Raw genomic sequence first — 18,148 nt, forward strand, 5'->3', positions numbered from 1 at the left:
GCACTGTAGGCTTGTTTAAAAACACATATGTCACTGATTGACAGCGCGATTTCCTGTGTGGGCATAGTGCATAGTGTGTAGAGGCTGGCAACTTACTATAGAGTTAAACGCTACAGACCTCTAAACTTCATGTGGCCTTTAGCTCAAGAACAGTGTGTAGAGAGCTTCATGGAATGGGTTTCCATGGCCAAGGAGCTTCATACAAGGCTTACACCACTTAGCACAAAGCAAAGTTGGATGCAGGGGTGTAAAGCATGCATACACTGGACTCTAGAGCAGTGGAGATGTGTTCTCTGACTATTCCAATTCTCTGGGAATACGAGTGTTGCCATGAGAACGGTACTTGTCTGACTGCATTGTGTCAAGTGTAAAGTTTGGCCGAAGGGGGATTATGATGCGGGGTTGTTTTTCGGGAGTTGGGCTTGCCCACCTTAGTTCCACTAAAAGAAACTCTTAACACATCAGCACACCGAGACATTTTCGACACTTTCATACTCCCAACTTTGTGGGAAGAGTTTGGGGTGGGCCCTTTCTGTTCCAACATGACTGTGCACCAGTGCTCAAAGCAAGGTCCATAAAGACATAGATGAGTGAGTTTGTGTGGAAGAACTTGACTGGCCTGCACAGAGTCCTGACCTCAACACCTTTAGGATGAATTAAAGTGGAGACTGTGAGCCAGGAAAACTTCCCATAAACACTCCAAAACCTTCCTAGGAGAGCTGAAGCTGTTATAGCTACAAAGGGTAGGCTATGATCATAGTAAGCCCTATGGATTCAGGATGAGGTGTCCCTCGAATTCATATTCATGTCAAGGCAGACGAATGAATACTTTTGGAAATATAGTGTATGTACATATTTAGAAGCCATAAAAACTTTATTGGAGTCACTGGGTTATAAAAATGTGATAGATAAAAGTCCAGTTAACACTGATTTTAGATATAACCACAAATTAAACTGTAAATTGTGAACTTGAACAAACATATGTAACATTTATTTCAGAAAAACTCTGGCAAACAAAGGGAAACAGCTTCAAGATGGAAAATCTCAGAAGAAGAAGTAGTGCAAGCCAACATAGTGAGCCCTGCATAGATTAAAACTGACCCTAAAAACTAAGGCAGTGCTCGACTTAACGTAGAAACAACATATGTCTCATTTACCTACATAAAAACTACATGCAGCATCATTGCAATCACTCGCACTCAAAACAATATTCATGCCCAAAATGTTGACTTTATGCAATTTGATTATATGTAATTTTTGTTAGACATGTATAATGTAAAACATTCAATTTAAAAGAATCTGGTCAAATGACGTTGGTTCAGTGGTTTACATTCAGTTCCTACCAAGCATATTGTCCATATTAGAAATTACTGTTTATGAGAGCCAATAATCTTTTTTTTTTTGTACTCTAGTAACTGGAGGTAAACCAGATGTTGGAGGTGGGCATTGGTACTGCAATAAGCATTTGTAAAGTTTCACCTAACATTATTTAAGACACCAGTAATGGGGTGATTTGGAGGGTAAAATCAGCTAACATGGGAAATATCTTTTTGTAGTTAAGTGATAAAAGCTGCCTCTGAACTTTTTTGTAGGTTATTATTATTTATAAGCTAATGGTGATAAACATTGGTTGGAGGGGCTTCCTGTGAGGGGCACTAACACACTATAGAATCACCATTGCTCCTTATCCAGACTTTAATCTGAGGAGTGTTTCCTTTGTAACATAAGATTACATTAGTAATTTAAAAAAATCCCAATCCAAGTGTTTCCTAGTTTTTTATAATGCAACTTTAATATCTTTGGGTTTTATATTAGCAGTAAAACAAAGCAAAGTGTTTTTAAGATTTAACCTTTAACTACCTTTATATGATTTTGGCAAAAAAAAAAAAAAAAAGTATTTATTTCTGGGTGTTTCAAATACAAATGCAGGGTTCTCCTCACCTCTTCCTCCTTCAGACAGAAACCAACTGAAGGAGGAGGAAAGGAATGGGATGTTTGGATTAGCTGTGCTCCTCAGCTGCTGACAGACAGCTTCTGCAGATCCCTGCTTTGCTGAGTCTAGACTTGCTGGCCTCTATTCATAGCTCCATACTGGACTACATCTCCTCGGCTCAAGACGCTAATGCACACAGACTTAAACACAATCTGAAATTACACTTTCACTAGCCACATCCTCCTCCTGTCAACTGCCCTCTGTGGAAAATCACCATCAGATTTTAGTGAGGACATGAAAAGTTTCATGTTTTATGTCCCTGGAGGTTCAAGATGGTACTTGTATCCATTTTCTCTACTGGTCTTCCCCACTGGAATAGCACAGAGTCTGGAGATAGTACTGTCCGGTGTCCAGTTGAGGCAAAGTCATGAGTTACAGGTTATTCAGTGATGCGTCATCATGACGTTGTCGTCGTCTTCGTGCATGTAGAGCTGCGTCACAACACGGACGTGCGATATTTTTTTCACTGCCTTGTGAAACATTAGCTTCATGTCCTTCGACTGCTTCCTCGGAATGCAAATGCTGGTGCTGAGAGGAAGAGGAGAAGCAATCAAAGGGGGAAGAAGAAGGAAAGATGAACAGAAAATTAACACAAGATGGGAAAAGATTACTTCTTTTAATGTTGGAATTAACTTCAGCTATGAGTAAATTATTACAAAACAGATATAAAAGAATCTTTAAAGAAAAAATGAAACATTTTGGGGAATAAGCTTCTTTAGTTTCTCGCTATGAGTTAGACGATAAAATCACTAACACTCGTATCCATGAAAGTCTGGAAGAGCTATAGTCAGGTAGTGATTAGCATAGCTTAGCTTTAGGTCTGGAACCAGAACAAAAACTGTTTTATTAATTAAAACAGCCAAATAGATGACTTTTCAAAAGTTAGGCTAAATTTGCATATCTTTTAACTTCTGCATAGCCTAGCAAGTTGTTTAGCTCACTTTAGCTAACCAGATATTAGTTAGCTAAAGTGGTGTTTTACTGTACCGATATAAGGAGTATTAATCTGACCTTTTAACAGGATGTTGAACAATACTTTTAAAGGCACTTTATGCAATTACCATCTGCAAAATCTAATTACTGTTATGTGTTTAGGTGTTTTTGGGTGTGTACTGCTGTTTCTTTAACTTTAACTAGCTACATCTGTTTCCTTATTGAGGCTTTGTTATGCTGCCATTTTAAAAAGCAATGTGCTCCTAATGGCTTAGTTTGCATTCTAGAATTACAAACTGGTAATACATGAAAGTATAGGCCAACCCCAGTTCAACCTGTATCTATGTATCTTCAACACAGTAGAAACTTTGAGCATGAAGTTATAGTAACTGTTTCTTCACAGTCTCTTGATGGCTTTAGTTCATTTTGGAAGGTTTGAAACACAGGAATTTATAACAAGTACAATCATGCGAAACAGAAAGTTTTTACAGGACTCTCTGAAATCCTGCGAAAAACTAAGTACACTGCTTCCAATAGGAAGTATCAGAGAGTGTAAGTTTTGGTAGCTTGGTGGTCTGGAGTATTGAGGTGCTTGTTAACACAATGCCATAGTCTTCCCAGGAGTGGACGCCCCAGCTAATTCACCTCAAGGTCAGATCATGTTCAATGTTCAAAGAAACTGCGAAAAATCCAAGAGCTACATCTCAGACTCTACAGGCCTCAGTTAGTTAAAAGTTCAAATTCATGACAGCACAATTAGCAAAAGACTCAAAATGTATGGCTTGTTTGGAAGGGTTGCCAGAAGATACCTTTTCTCTAAAAAGAATAGCTTAAGTTTCCAAAGTCGCGTCTGGGTAAACCACAAGACTTCTGGAACAATGTCCTTTGAACAGATGAGACCAAATGAGGAGATATTTGGCCATAATGTACAGGGCCATGTTTGGAGAAAACCAAACTCAGCACTTCAGCACAAACAGGCTTATACCAACTGTCAAGCACGGTGGTGGAGGGGTGATGATTTGGGGCTTGTTTTGCAGCCACAGGACCTTGACAGCTTGCAATCATTGAGTTGACCATGAACTCCTCTGTATACCAAGGTATTTCAGAGGTGTCAGCAAATCTGTCTAAGTTTGGCCCTATATGGGTAATGTAACAGGACAGTGACCACAAACATAGATTTCACACAACTGCATAGACTCCTGTGAAAGCCTTCTTTTTCACATGACTGTACAATTAAGAAAAGAAAAAAAGGAAGTAAACATTGGAAATAACATCTATACAGACAAGGTCATAAATACAACAAATATAAAGACATTCGTGGTGTTTCCTCAGTACATAGTCAATTTAGAGGTGCACTAATGAAAATAAAGCATCTGTACTGCAGACATGTATGAAGAAGCACCATGACATATCAGATTTCACATTTCAGCCCAGGTCAGTTGGTGTCGGTACATCACCACATTAAACGAAAAGCTTGCTTTGGGAATATTTCCCTCTGATGGGGTAAGAACCTTAAACAGATGAAATTTTAAAAAATTAAGTTTATGATTAGCTCAAACATTTCGAGTGACAACAGTGATGTGGCGAATGGTCCACATGTGACATTTTCATTTAAAAAAACTTGTAAAGTAGAAGAACTGAGTTTTGTCAATGATAAAAAAGAGGACTTTCTATTTAATGGACAAAATCCCCACATCTCTCCCTTGAACTGTCTTTAGATATTGCCGTTTTTGTTTGCATTTAGTTGTCTCTTGACTGACTTCAAAATCCCACAGGAAATCTTTCGTTTAGTTTAAGCTGCAAGAAACTTCACATCAGATATGAGTAACAGTGTAACGGTAAAATGAATGAACAGAAGAAATTTATTCAAACATTAGATTTCCTAACCGCTTTTTCATGTCTGCAGGCTTTTTGTATGATCAATAATTCTCAAGTAATAATGATTGACATAATTAATTAGGCCCCAGTCAAGGCTTGACAAACTGGAAATTGGGACCATAAGTTTCTCCTTTTGAAAGATGCTGGTTTCAGTGCTAAGGCATAACTTATCTTTTAAAGTTTCATTACTGTTTGGTGGTTTGTTAAAAAAGTGTTTGCAGTTACAAGTTGATGAGTTCCATGCAACTATGGGTTGCCAACCCAACTATGGGTAACCATGGCAATCTGGTAGTGACCAAAGCAATTTAAAGGAGGGTTTTGGCAGAGCATCATCTTTAGGACCAGTAAGCAAGCTCCAGCAACCGCTCAACAGCTGGTTGGGGAATATACGTGTTGGCTCAGGCCTTTATTTTGAAAAAGCTCAAAGAGCTATTGTACCAGATTCCCATTTATATGACGAGCTGCTTCATGCTGTGGCTAAGATTTCTTGTGTGACTTTGAAGGTGTCACATTGAAGACGCAATAAAATGCAAACAAACCGCACTGAGACAGTTCATTCCCCAACATATGTTTGCCCAATGATGAGTAACGTTGCCAACCAAGCCAGTAATGTTATACATTTTTTTATAATGCATAACATTACCTCAGTTTTTCTTCTTTGCAAGTTGTTCCTGTTGTTGTTTCTCGGCTTTCCGTTTCTTGTACTGGGCTATCTCGGCCATCTGCAGCCCATGGGCCATTTGCCTGTTGAGATGAAGTGAACAGCGTGATGACAGCACACACACACGCACACAGTGTAGTCCTGCAATGGCTCGACTTTCTCTCCAAAGAACAGATTAGCTGACAGGTGGATTTATAGTAATAGCCACTGCTTAGGCCCACAGCTTTATCCTGTAATGTTAGCAAAGGAGCCTGTCTGTATCATAATAAAGGCTTAAATCTTGTGCTCAGTGTACAGTTTAAGTGAACAAGGCACACCAAGCCATTACCAACAAACAGATGTAAATGTGACAACTTCTACAAAACTACGTACTCCAAAAAGCAAGCATTATTTTTTCAAATGTCTGAAATGACCTAAATGTATTGTAAGTTATAAGTTGTGGTTTTGTTAGTAGCAGTAACACAGTTGCAATATTAATTCTGATGGATACCTGCAGTCAGTCTTTTCTCCTTTTAACTCAACCTTTTATCCAGTTTTTGCATCTAAACCTAACCAAACACCATGGAGAGAAAACATTAGTAATTATGTTTGACTTTTCAAATTTGATGAGAAATGACATTTAAAAGTATGTTTGGAGCAACTCAGTTCCCCTCCCTGCTTTTCCAACCAGAATCTAAACACTGTTCTCAGTTTTTCCTTTTTAAAGAGTTTATTTTGCTTTGCTTGGATGGTTCAGGTTCTCACATTCAAACTGGAGTTTTAAGAAAGCTGAGGAAGGAATCACAAATAGAAGATGGGCCTGGAATCAAACTTGGAGCTGCTAACAATGAGGCAGTTCATGAGCTTAAACATGTTTTGACTGATCCCACATGATGATATGACCCTTTAAAATACATGTTTTGAAGTTTTCTCCAGTGAATTATCAGAAATCAGATAAAACATCCCAGGGTACCAAAAGTAATTTCTGTTCTTCTGCATTAGAGACATTAAATTGTTGCAGATTGCTGTCGAAATTATGAATTATCCCATGATGATACTCGGAGATGGTTAGAGAAAACAATCTTGGTGGAGTGGGTGCAAAATTTGTCATAATTTGTGTAAGGTGGAAGACATCTGCAAACACATGTAGGATAGGGAAGCCAAAATATTTTATTCTTTGCTGTCCATTTTTAAAGAAAGCAGGTTTAAAAATAAATTTCAGGTTCATACTTTTGATAAGTCTGTGGAATTATTTATAATGTAAATGGACAAGGGGGTTTTTTTTGTTGTTTTTTATTTTGTTTTGGGTATTTTTTTGTTTTGTTTTGCTTTAGCTGTCATTAATAACTACTTGAGGTCATTTATTTTGAAAATATGATATATTTCTGTAAACTTTTCAGAACAAACTAATAGCTGTTATTTTGAAAAATTCCCTCCAAATGAACTGATTCTCGTTTTAGTCTTTAAACTAAAATAACAGTAGCTCAAAAGGTCAGGCAGGGTGTGACCTGCACTTCTTACTATTATGGTCATGGTGCATGTCTGTATATGTCTTTATGTAAACTATTTGCTCCCTAACAACTGGGCCAGTCTTAAAAAAGCTTTACACAAACGTCATCACACACACAGCAATGAATAACTGCAAGTTATTATAAACCTGAATTATTTGGATTTTCCTATATATTGTGTTTATTTCATCATCCCAAATGCAATGTTACGTTCCCCATTTGTGTTTGTTTCATTTGTCACATTCAACAATAACCATCTGTACATAATTTAATGGTCACTAAAATTTCTATCTGTGAGAGAATTTTGTTCGAGTTACCACTAAACACAGAGAAAAATTGAAAGAGCATCGTAGGCCTGACAAAAACTGCCTATAAGGTGGGTTTTATCTTTCATTTTTAAAGCAGTCATGGGGCATTTAAATGGCTGCATGATTTCAAATTTGAGCAATGGCATGATGTGGTTGTTTTTACACTAAAACAAGCATGAGAATTGTTTTTAGTGGATGGACCAGTGCAGGACTCAGAAAGTTAGACACCGTCAAGTGCAAAAAGTTGAGGGTAAAAAGGAAAAGGCAGAGTAACACAAAAGAAGGAGAAAAGTCACTTATCCCTACCCAGACTTGAGTTCTGGAGGAACAGGCAGGGGTTTGGTAAATCCATCTCTCCCTACGAGCCAGTAGGTCTCCTCTATTCCTTTCCCCTGAGAAAGATATAGAAAGAAACTATAAGAGGCTTCCCTTTCCACTTCATCTGATCATAATGGTGAAACCCATATTTTGTGTTTAAGGGCTGTACCCGGACTTCTGTCCTTCCTCTCAACTCCAACTTGTAGCCAAGATTTAGTTCATGGAGGACCTTCACAGTACTCTGATGAACATGGATCCTGTAAGCTGTAACAGATTAATGTTTAACAGATACATTTCCAGGTGAAGAAAGGTGACTTCACAACCAAAGTCCACATTCCTGTCTGGCTATTTCATCCATCTACTGATTTTTCCGTTTATAGATTAGCAACTTACGCATCCCGCTGGACTCCATACGAGAGGCAGTGGTCACTGTGTCTCCAAACAGACAGTAGCGAGGCATGGTGAGACCCACAACACCTGCTACGCACGGACCTACAACACATACGTACACAGCAGGTCATCTCGACAATGTCTACTTGTGCGTTGAGTTGCTGCCACATGATTGGCTGATTAGATATTTAACCTAATAAACTTGCCAGTGAGTGGGTAAGTAAATTGTTTTGTGATGAGTTTATGACTTCAATTTGAAGTCTCACTGAAAATCATATAATTTTCTAACTTATGGATCAGTTTGGACTAAAAATAATAATAAAGGAGGGTCCTCTTTTACATATGTCTACCTTGTTGACAAGTTGGCAACAGCCAAGAGGTTCAAATTGAGGCTACAGAGGGAAACTTGTGTGACAGCAAAGTAGCTGTATCCATATTCTAAATGGTTAAAAGTCAGTGGCTTTAGGTTTCTGGTAGTTTATCGAATTTTGTGCCAATAAAATCATTGACACTTCATATATGCTTACATTTTAAATAACCATGAAATGTACATTACTTCAAATTACTCTACACTGACAACCGTACAACTAAAAACCCCTACTTCAGATATTGCACTAATGCTTTAATACCTGTGTGAAGTCCTATTCGTATCCTCACTGGAACATCGGGCATGTGTCTCATTTTAAAGGTCCCCACAGCACTCAGAATGTCAAGAGCCATGTTGGCTATTTCTGTAGCATGTCGGATGCCATTAGGAACTGGAACACCTGACGCTACCATGTAAGCATCGCCTATTGTCTCCACCTGGAGGAGATCAGAAATGAATAAGCATCAATGTCATGTGATGAGATTTAATACCTGAAGGCACAGTACAACTACATAGAAGATTATTACCTTGTAGACATCATGGTTTCCTATGATGGCGTCAAAGAGCGTGTAGAGGTCGTTGAGGAGATCGACCACTTCAATGGGTTCGCTATTAGCTGAGATGGTGGTGAAGCCAACGATGTCACTGAAATACAGTGACACCTGGTCAAAATATTCTGGTTCAACTGTCCCGCCCACCTTCAAAGCCTCTGCCACAGACCTGGAAAAAAAAAAGTGAAAATAAGTGTGATTGTGGCCAGGTAAACAGGAGGAAAGTGCCAGGTATCAAATAATGTGTAAAGGTAACAGCATTAGCCTCATCTTTATACCATTTTAAATAATTACTTACGGAGGCAGCATCTGTGTCAAAAGCTTCTCTGTCTTCTGTTTTTCTATCTCCAGCTCCTCTGTCCGCTCTCTGATTAGCTCCTCCAGGTTAGACGAGTACTGCTCCAGCATCCTCAGCATAGAGTCAATGATGTTGGTTTTCTTCCCCTTGTTGATGTTTTTGAACTGAAAGGAGAACATCAACATTCTCAAAACCCACCAGAGTTCTCCAAGAAATATTGTTTCAAACATATTTTCTCAAAATAAAAATGTATATTTTGTAATAGTCCCACCTGGTCAAAGATTTCGTCAAAGGCCGGCCGCTTGTCTGGCTGTTCGTTCCAGCACTGTTTCATCAGCTGGATACACTCCATTGGAGCATAGTCCGGACTGACCACTGGACGGCACAGAGGAGGAGGCTTACACAGCTTCTCTATTATTTCTAAAACACAGAGAAACACCAGCAGTTAAATGAAGATGCCAGTACTGGTAAGTCAATTGATCCAGAAGGAATCAATTTTTATCAACTTTACACCTCCCCCATTTGGCTAAGAACATATGTGCAGTGATTTACTGAAACATCTGCAAACATACATAGAAATACAGAAATACAGTATATAAGAAAGAAACAGAGCTTGTACAGTTCTAACCAGCCTAAAGGTCAGTATTTGGTATGACCACCTTTGTTCTTCAACATAGCCTTAACTTTCTTAGGCAGCTTTCTTGTAATTTCTTTAAGTAGTCTTCAGGAATAGTTTTCCAGATTTCTTGAAGGACATTCAAAGCGCTTCTTTTGGATGTTGGCTGCCTTTAGATGATCCCAAAATGCTTCAGCAATGTTGAGGTCCAGGCACTAATGAGGCAAATCCATGACTTATAGTGCTCCACTGTGTGTGTTCTATCCAGGTATCATTTTACTGCTCTGGCAGTGTGTTTGGGATCATTATCATGCTGGAAAATAAAACTGTTGCCATTTTAATGTTTTCCAGATAGTATTGCATTGTGGTCGAAATCTGAATGTACTTTTCTGCATTCATAATTCCATCAATTTTGACAAGATCTCCAAAACCACTGGCTGAAGTGCAGCAACAAAGAGCCCCTACTGTGTCTTATAGATGACTGTAAACACAATGTGTTCCTCTCTCCTGACCTCATGTCTTTTGAATTTTTTGTACATTCAACCAAAGAAATGGGAACAAACTAAGCTGCTAGTACCCAAGCACCCAAAGATGCAATTTAAAATTGGTTCTTTGCTAAGTTGCATGTTATGTGTAGACACAAGTTCACTCTAGATTTCTGCCTGCTGGAGCCTTTAAATTGGAGGACTCTTTTCATAGAAGAATCTAATCTTGTCAAGAATTGAAGCTGTCTAAATTATGTTCTCTGAGTCTGGACTTACGCATTTCTACTAGATTTGGGAGGTTTATTAGTGTGAAGCTATTCTCTTGCCTTTATCAGACAGGTCCAACATGCAGAATGGAGGCCCTCTCACCACCACCTCCTGCATGATGATGGCGAAGCTGTACACATCACCGGGTAAAGTCCCGTGTAGTCCTGCCTGGCCACTCCTCAGGATCTCTGGAGCAGTCCAAAGTAACTCTTGCACAAAGATGAGAGCATTATTTTTAAAACAGGTTGATAGTGCTTTGTTCAAGTAACGCTTCCTAATGCATAGTTTGCCTCACCATCTGCATGTGGCTCAACATAGGGGAACCTCTGAGCCTCTAGGACTTCATTGTAGCCATAATCTGTAACCTTCAGGACAAAACGTCCATCCACCACACAGTTGCGAGACTTTAGACGAGTGTGAGACACTCCACGGTGATGGAGATACTTCATACCCTTAAAAGTATAACATTTTAAAACTCTTTGATTAATCCTGACTGCAGACAGCGATATGTTCCTTGTCTAAAAAAATACTAAAAAATACTCATGTTCCTGCTATCTGCTCCTAATCTGCAATTCACCTTAATTAGATCCAGCAACAGAGATGACTTGAACATCCAGTCGAGCTTGACATCTTCATTTAGGAGCAGGTCCTCGAGGCTGCCTCTGGAGCAGAACTCAGTCACAATGGCGAATACGCCACAGTCATGAAAAAAGCCAAGAAAAGGGTTGACGTTCTCATGACGCATGTCCTTCATCTGCAGACAGAAACATCTTGATTTTCACCTTTTTGGGCTTACAAGACCAAGGATTACAACAACAAGAAGGTATAACTGAATCTGTCTCTACAACAAAACACCATGTCATCAGCTGAGAACCTCATACTCATGTTCATGGTGGCAGTAAGTGCACTGACATTTTTTTCTGGTTCTTGGTAACAAAATTAGATTTTATGTATGACATTCTTTAACTCTTTACTCTTTAAAGCCTACTAAGAGAAATCCCTGAAGCTGGAAACCAAGAAACTATTCTATAACTATTTGGATGCCAAACCACAACTTTAATCATGTAAACTAAGGTTTTTTCAAAACAAGTCATTAAGGATACATGGGAGGTTGTCAGATGTTGACTTTATGAAGAAAGTAGTTAAACTGAAAAATATCTACTTTGTCATGTAACAATATCGCGTACCAGTTCAAACACATCACTCGTTTTGGGATTGATGCTGCTAAACGTCCCCATAAGGAAGCCTCTTCAGCCACGCCCAGTCCCCCCTAGTGGAGAAAAACACCAAACAGCGCAAATACTTAGACATCTTTTTAGGCTTTTAAGCCATATAAATCCTTTTAATTTTAGTATTTTTTGCACATCTATGCTGGACCATTGCTGCATGAGTTACATGGAGCAATCTGTAACTGTTTTATATCTGTACAGTTTCGAAACTATTGCACTGTAGCTCATAAATGGATGGCCTTGCCTCAAAAATTACAACGTTGGAGTTTTCGTAGGTGGCTGGCGATTGGGTGGAAATCGTTGAGGCAAGACTGCGTTCAGACATGCTCTTCATGCCGCTAGTCCTACTGTCATCAAGACTCAGCTTCTACAGAGAAGAAAATTTGTCTACTTTCAGTCGGTTTCAACTTTACATCACATAATATTATCAGTTTGGATAAATACAGGAAAATGTTAAATTAAGAATTCAGAATTCTAAGTAGACGGAGGCTAACCTTGTTGCTAAGTGATGGGTTTATGAATGTGACATCGGCCAGTGTAAGTAAAATCTTGTTGGGACCTCTGACCAGCCGGATCTGATTTATCCGTCGCCTGATCAATGGAAATAAGGGAGGCTGATGAAAGTTAATGCTTGAGGCACAAAGATATCAGAAAAACAGCTACATGATGATAAGTTCTAAAGTTTTTACCTGGAAAGATTTTAATTTATACTAATATTCCAGACCTCTTAGGCCCAACATCATGTTTTAAGACATCTTTGTACCTGATGCAGTAAATTAGTGGCACAGCAACAATAAAGGCAGCAATCACCCCAAGGAGCACGCTTATGGTTGAGAACAAATCCACTCCTGGAACAGAGAAGAAGAAGTTGAAAAACAAATTTTATCTTAAAAAAAATCTGTAATAAAATGCAAACATTTACTAGCTTAAATTGTCAAAGCTTTAATTTTAATTGTTGGTTTAAATGAAATTGTGAACTAGGTATGACACTTCCAATGGTACAAATACTTGTAATGAAATTTTTGAAACAAAAGACAAACACTTTCTTGGAACTGCACATATAATTATATATTTGTTTGAAGTGTCATTTATCATTCTTAAATATCTCAAATGTACACTGAAACATCAAGAGCACAGAGATCAATGTGACATACTGTGTATAGACGTGTGCTTGGTCCTTGCCAAGCAGCAACTTACAGCAGTTCCTTAAATGGCCACAAGGGGCTGCCTTCATGAGTCAAGCCCCATAGACTCCAATGTTAAAATGTCCAACCTTACCGCAGAAAAATACAGGTTTTTGTTTCTTTTAGCTAATTTCCTCAATAACTATTTTAAGGGTTGGGATTTTTTTGTGTAACTCAACCGTTTTATTGTTATTTCATTATTTTATAATGGCTTAAAATTATGCCTTTTTAGGAAAGTGTTGGGTTATAATAGGCTAGTCATTTAAGTCATTGAAACACACTCTTGAATGTATTGTATTTGTGGTGTTGGTGCCTTTTCTAGCTTCACAGCAGTAACCCAATGGATGAAGTCAAAGTTGCTACATCCTCACCTCCTGAGCAGATGACTCCTGGAGTAAACCAGCACGAGGCGTCTTTCTTGGGTCCATAACCTCGAGGGAAATGGATGTCTTTACCCAAGAAGCGGACCATACCGATCTCCATGTCGATCCTGTCATTAGTCAGTTAGATCAGTTGTTAATTTTGAATGGTATCTGCACTTGTACAGCATTTCTCTTGACTTGCCTTCCTTCCTTCATTTCCTGGTCAGACACAATAAAACACTAAACATGCAATCTCAGCTCTTAAATACCTGTGTGTTGGCTTCAGCTCCCAAGATATTCCATCTGTGTCCAGTATGAGGTATTCCAGCAGAGCTGCTCCAGACCCATTAGTTTTAATTGGGTGGCTGAAGCCCTGCAAAAAAAAAAAAAAAAAAAAGGCTACGTCCGTTTATCCTTTGTATAGATCTTTCTCATCTTATCATATAGGCTATTCTATTTTATTAAATAATTAAATACAGAAATGCATTATATTACCTAGTGAGAAAACTAACTTTTTAGAGTTATATTGTACACTAAACCAGCTTCAGAAACCGAAATAGATGGAAAGCATACAACAGCAGCAAGGAGTTAGGCACAAAAAAAGTAGACCCAGTGCTGTGTCTCATTACCTGGAAGGCCAAGTTTCGGCTCTGTTGTGCCAAATTTCCTCCAGACATCCACTCCCTGGACTCCCGAACCCGATGCACTGCATGAGCCATGAAGATGACAGAGTTGTAAATGGTACCAAACAGAGGCGATACCTACAGCACACACAGAGATGTCAACTTCAGCTGCTTTGCTTATGGCAGTGTCTTCAATAGAAAGACAATGCTTAATGTATTAAAATCTCTTTCCGTGCATCACCTGCTGGGGTTTCAACGTACTCGCCACCTCTCCTCTTTCCATGGCCTCTCTATAAGCCTCGTAGAACGACACCCGGGGTGAGTCGATGGTGATGGTCAGCACGGCATCATAGGCCCGCAGCAGTTTGTTGTTTCTCTTCAGAGCTGGGTAGGTCACATTATGGTAGGGCAGACTGTAGAGCAGTGTGTCATAAGGAAGAAACACTAGAGAGCCATCGATCATCTGCATATCGTAGGCCGTCTCCAGTAGAAGCCTCTGGGCTGTGCCACCAATCAGAACTGAGTGCATGCAGAGGATCACAACTGGGACGAGAAATGAGACTGAACATCAAGATCTGACATGTTTCATCAGCGCAAGTGAGTTGAGACTTAAAGGAATATAAATGAATACCGACCTCGTATTTCACTCATCTTGCGGACCTTGGTGAGAGCTCGTCTGATGCCGTGAGGTGTGTTCTCCATAAAAGTGACCAGTCTGACTGGCATGCCATGGCTCCTCAAGGCGTCAGCCACCTGGACATGATGAAGAAACATGGCCTAGACAAAACTTCAAAGACTGATAGTGTTGGCTTTATGATCAGGCATTTGATGTTGTAACTCTTCTAGGTATCTAGGCAGCATTCAGAAACCTGTGGCTGTTTTTGGAGTCCAAATATGAAAACAAAGGATTTCAAACCTTGGTTGCTGTTTCCATCCAGATGTCCTCAGAGGAAGAGATGATGCCAATGTGAGCCCACCTGAAGTAGCTCATGACACTAAGTAGGACCCAGGTAGGTCTTGCCATCGAGCGAGCAAAAGTCGGATGGCTCCGAACATCATCCAACTCATAGCCAACACATCCCCAAGGAAACAGTGCCTGGAAGATTAAAGTAGAGAAGAAAAAGGTTTTGTAACAAGACAAAATCACAGCAAAATATGATTAGCTTTTCTTCCTGATGTGTTAAATATTGGTGGTAGACACATTCCAGCTTACTTTATTCCAGCCTTTGCTCAGCATTGAAGCAGCATCACAATAGCCTGGGTTGGCTGGGCCAATGTAGCCTGAAGCTTTGGTGTGGAAACCCACAAATGCCTCCAGTGCCCTGGATGTCTCACATGGCTCCTGAAAAAAATCCAATAATCCAAAAAATAATACTGAAACAAACCAGCCAGAAAGAAAACAAGGTAAATTAACTTCAAACGGCCATGCATCAATTTTCTTTCATGCAGTGTAGTGCAGCTAAATTATATCTGCAAGGATATAGGTTTGTTCAGAAAGAACAAATCTTGACTAGCTTTTTGTTTCCAGTGTTTAAGCTACTCAACAGCATAGCAAATGCAAAGTTAAATTATAGTGGCATACTGTTTAAATGTTGAGCAATTTCTTTAATATAAGGTGTTCTTTGTCTCTACGTACTTTTGAATGCTTGTTCCTGTTTTGTTTTTTGTTTTTTTGGCTTAATTTCTAGATTAATGTTGCCAGCTAAATAAGCTAACTTTGGTTATGTAACAAAGCTTTCCTTGCTGAGTAACCCATAATCTTAATGTATTTGGTTCATGTATATCAGCAAATATAACGCTAGTAGTGAATCATGTGTGGAGCTTCAGTCAGTTGTGTACCTGCAGCACTGCATACTCAAATGTTACAGCATAGGACAGAGAGGCATCCTTGTTGATGCGATTGACGGCGAGCTGTGCTGCCACACTGGGAAGGGCCTTGGCAAAGAGAGGGTCACATCCCCAGGGCCCCACCACTCCAACCCGAAACCAAGCTGCCTGGGTTGGACAGGGCAGTAAGCACAGGGAGGCCAGGAGGATGAAGAGGAACCTCAACAGGCCACAAAGGGAAAGGGGTGTGAGGGAAGGAGGAAGATTTGGAGCGCAGCAGCATGGATTTAAGGAGGAAGGAGGATGAGCCGAGGGAGATGACTTAATTATAAAAGCCGAGTAGGAAAGGCAGAAATCAGGAGATGATTCTGGTGTCTTCTTCCATGTCTGAGGTAAGGAGGTGAAGGCACGGCGTTGCTGTCGCATCTCAAGGCTCACAGGAAGGTTGGTGAGGAAAGTCTGAAAGTGAAAGTGTTGCTTCCCTAAAGTTTAGATGAGTGAAAGAAAGAAAAGCCTGTCACTTGAGCTCCTTTCCTCAAACAACATTCAGCAAGCACAAATGTGATACAGTGTTTCCATCTAGATTGTCTTTTTTAGAGGTTTGAGGATATTTGACTCCAAGTCTCATCAAGTTTAGTTCTGACTTAGAGGAAATATTGATGCTTTTGTGGGATAATAATGAGACTTTTTTTTACTCTTCTCCACTCATAGAGCTGTAACCTAAATAATTTCGCCTTGCTTGAGAAATGGTGACATAACTTATAAATCTTTTAAATATAAGTTGCTGTAGAAATGTGAGTTATCTGAATTTCAGGTGTATATAGAGATAAATTTGAGAAAACATTAAAAAAAGAAAAGTATTAGATTGAATTACAGAGAAAGCAAAGGTTCAGTCACAAAGACAACTCTCTTTTTTTTGAACATCACTTGAACCTAATGAGCTGAGGAAGTCTGAGCTTGTAGTTTTGTGTACAGTTTCATTTTAAAAGATCACTTCCTGAGTGTTTTAAACTTGCGTGCCTGTTTTCTTCCCTGCAGACCACTAATTTGTTTCAACTGTTTATTGCTTCTGAGCTAGTTCTCTTCCTATTCCTGTTCAGTCCTTTTGGTTTCTTTGTGAAGCCCGTGTCTTTCTCTCAGTGTTTTGGGTTGTTTTTTCTTCTTGGATCATTCATTTCATTTCATCCATCCATCAAACCTTACATCTGCAGGTGTTTGATTCAGAACATTATATTAATTGTTTTCTTTTTCTTTCTTTTAAACACAAATTAAATAGGGTAAGCAAACACTTTGCGCTATATCCTCAAATATTTTAGGAAAAAAAAAGATCTCTAAAAACTGCTTGAAGCTAAATTTAATTAATTTGCAATTAACAAACCTTTGTAAGGAAATTTGCCAGAGGGATTCCAGAGTCCATGTTTTACAGTGTAACTACACAAACTGTACATGCAATCAAGGATGCCCAGATGTGTACACATGTGGACTTTGCAAAGTCTGCAAGCGGTGGTAATGATGGTTTTGGGTACTTACAGCTACTGCATTTTTAAGTTTACTGGGTGCTACTTTATGCTCACAGATATGTGATTTTATTGACTTTGTTTTCTACACGCCAGTGACATCTTAAAATATAATGCATTCTTACTGATTTTAAAGAAGAAGAAACCTGCCAGCAAATTTCTCTTCAACCAGGTTAGTTAGTAAAAACTCCAGTACCAGATATTTGAGTTTTAATGTAACTTTACCTGAAAGCATGTCAACAGTTTATCAGTTGGGTACAACAGGATTATCTGGTGTGACCTTGTACTGTTTCATAATCCTCGTGTAAAATTATTATCAGTGCTATGAACACAAAAAGATAAATCCAAGTGGCCTGGCTCTCAAATATCTCATATTTCATAGCGTTATAACAGGATTCTAGTACTCAGATTTTGCAGATTCTTGGTGTGTGAATTTTTCACTTTTATACTTGTGCTTGAGACGTTTTAAAGAAGCAATGGATTTCATCCGATTTTTGCAACTTTACTCTTACCATCACCAGCTGGGGCTAATTCATTTTTCAATATATGTCTATCTAATTTTATTTGCAGTATTTAACTATGACAAGGTGTTCCTTGTTATGCCTGTCATTCTTTTTATTTTCAGGTTACTTACCATGCTTTGGTGAGAGGGACGAGAGGCAAATCTTGTGCACCAAACTGCCACATTTACGACTTGTTCCATCTTCTCATTTTGTTTACATCCTGGAATTTAGTCCGTAAAGTTGTCTTGTGTTGCTGCATTATGAAGAGTCATACATTTAAGTCAGCTAGTGAGTCTGCAGAAGGTTTACAGCTTGTGCATTTGTGTGTATCAGATGACCTGGAATAAGTGT

At 39.1% G+C, this 18,148-nt stretch overlaps 1 protein-coding gene across 1 annotated transcript; it reads right to left on the reverse strand.

Annotated features, from left to right (window-relative positions):
* Positions 1-849: 849 nt before the first annotated feature.
* Positions 850-18,134, reverse strand: gc2 (guanylyl cyclase 2). Its single transcript, XM_019353477.2, is given in 26 exon segments — positions 850-2,521; positions 5,448-5,548; positions 7,567-7,652; positions 7,748-7,842; positions 7,972-8,070; positions 8,598-8,772; positions 8,863-9,055; positions 9,185-9,348; positions 9,456-9,604; positions 10,612-10,761; positions 10,848-11,004; positions 11,130-11,306; positions 11,740-11,787; positions 11,789-11,822; positions 12,006-12,148; positions 12,276-12,372; positions 12,545-12,629; positions 13,337-13,455; positions 13,597-13,700; positions 13,957-14,088; positions 14,192-14,493; positions 14,586-14,703; positions 14,867-15,046; positions 15,164-15,292; positions 15,790-16,259; positions 17,929-18,134. Coding segments are annotated over 24 exon segments (3,450 nt in total). The 5' UTR covers positions 16,204-16,259; positions 17,929-18,134; the 3' UTR covers positions 850-2,521; position 5,448.
* Between the last annotated feature and the right edge of the window lie 14 nt (positions 18,135-18,148).

This window comes from Oreochromis niloticus, linkage group LG3 (genome assembly GCF_001858045.2).
Source record: "Oreochromis niloticus isolate F11D_XX linkage group LG3, O_niloticus_UMD_NMBU, whole genome shotgun sequence".
Classification (NCBI taxonomy): domain Eukaryota; kingdom Metazoa; phylum Chordata; class Actinopteri; order Cichliformes; family Cichlidae; genus Oreochromis; species Oreochromis niloticus.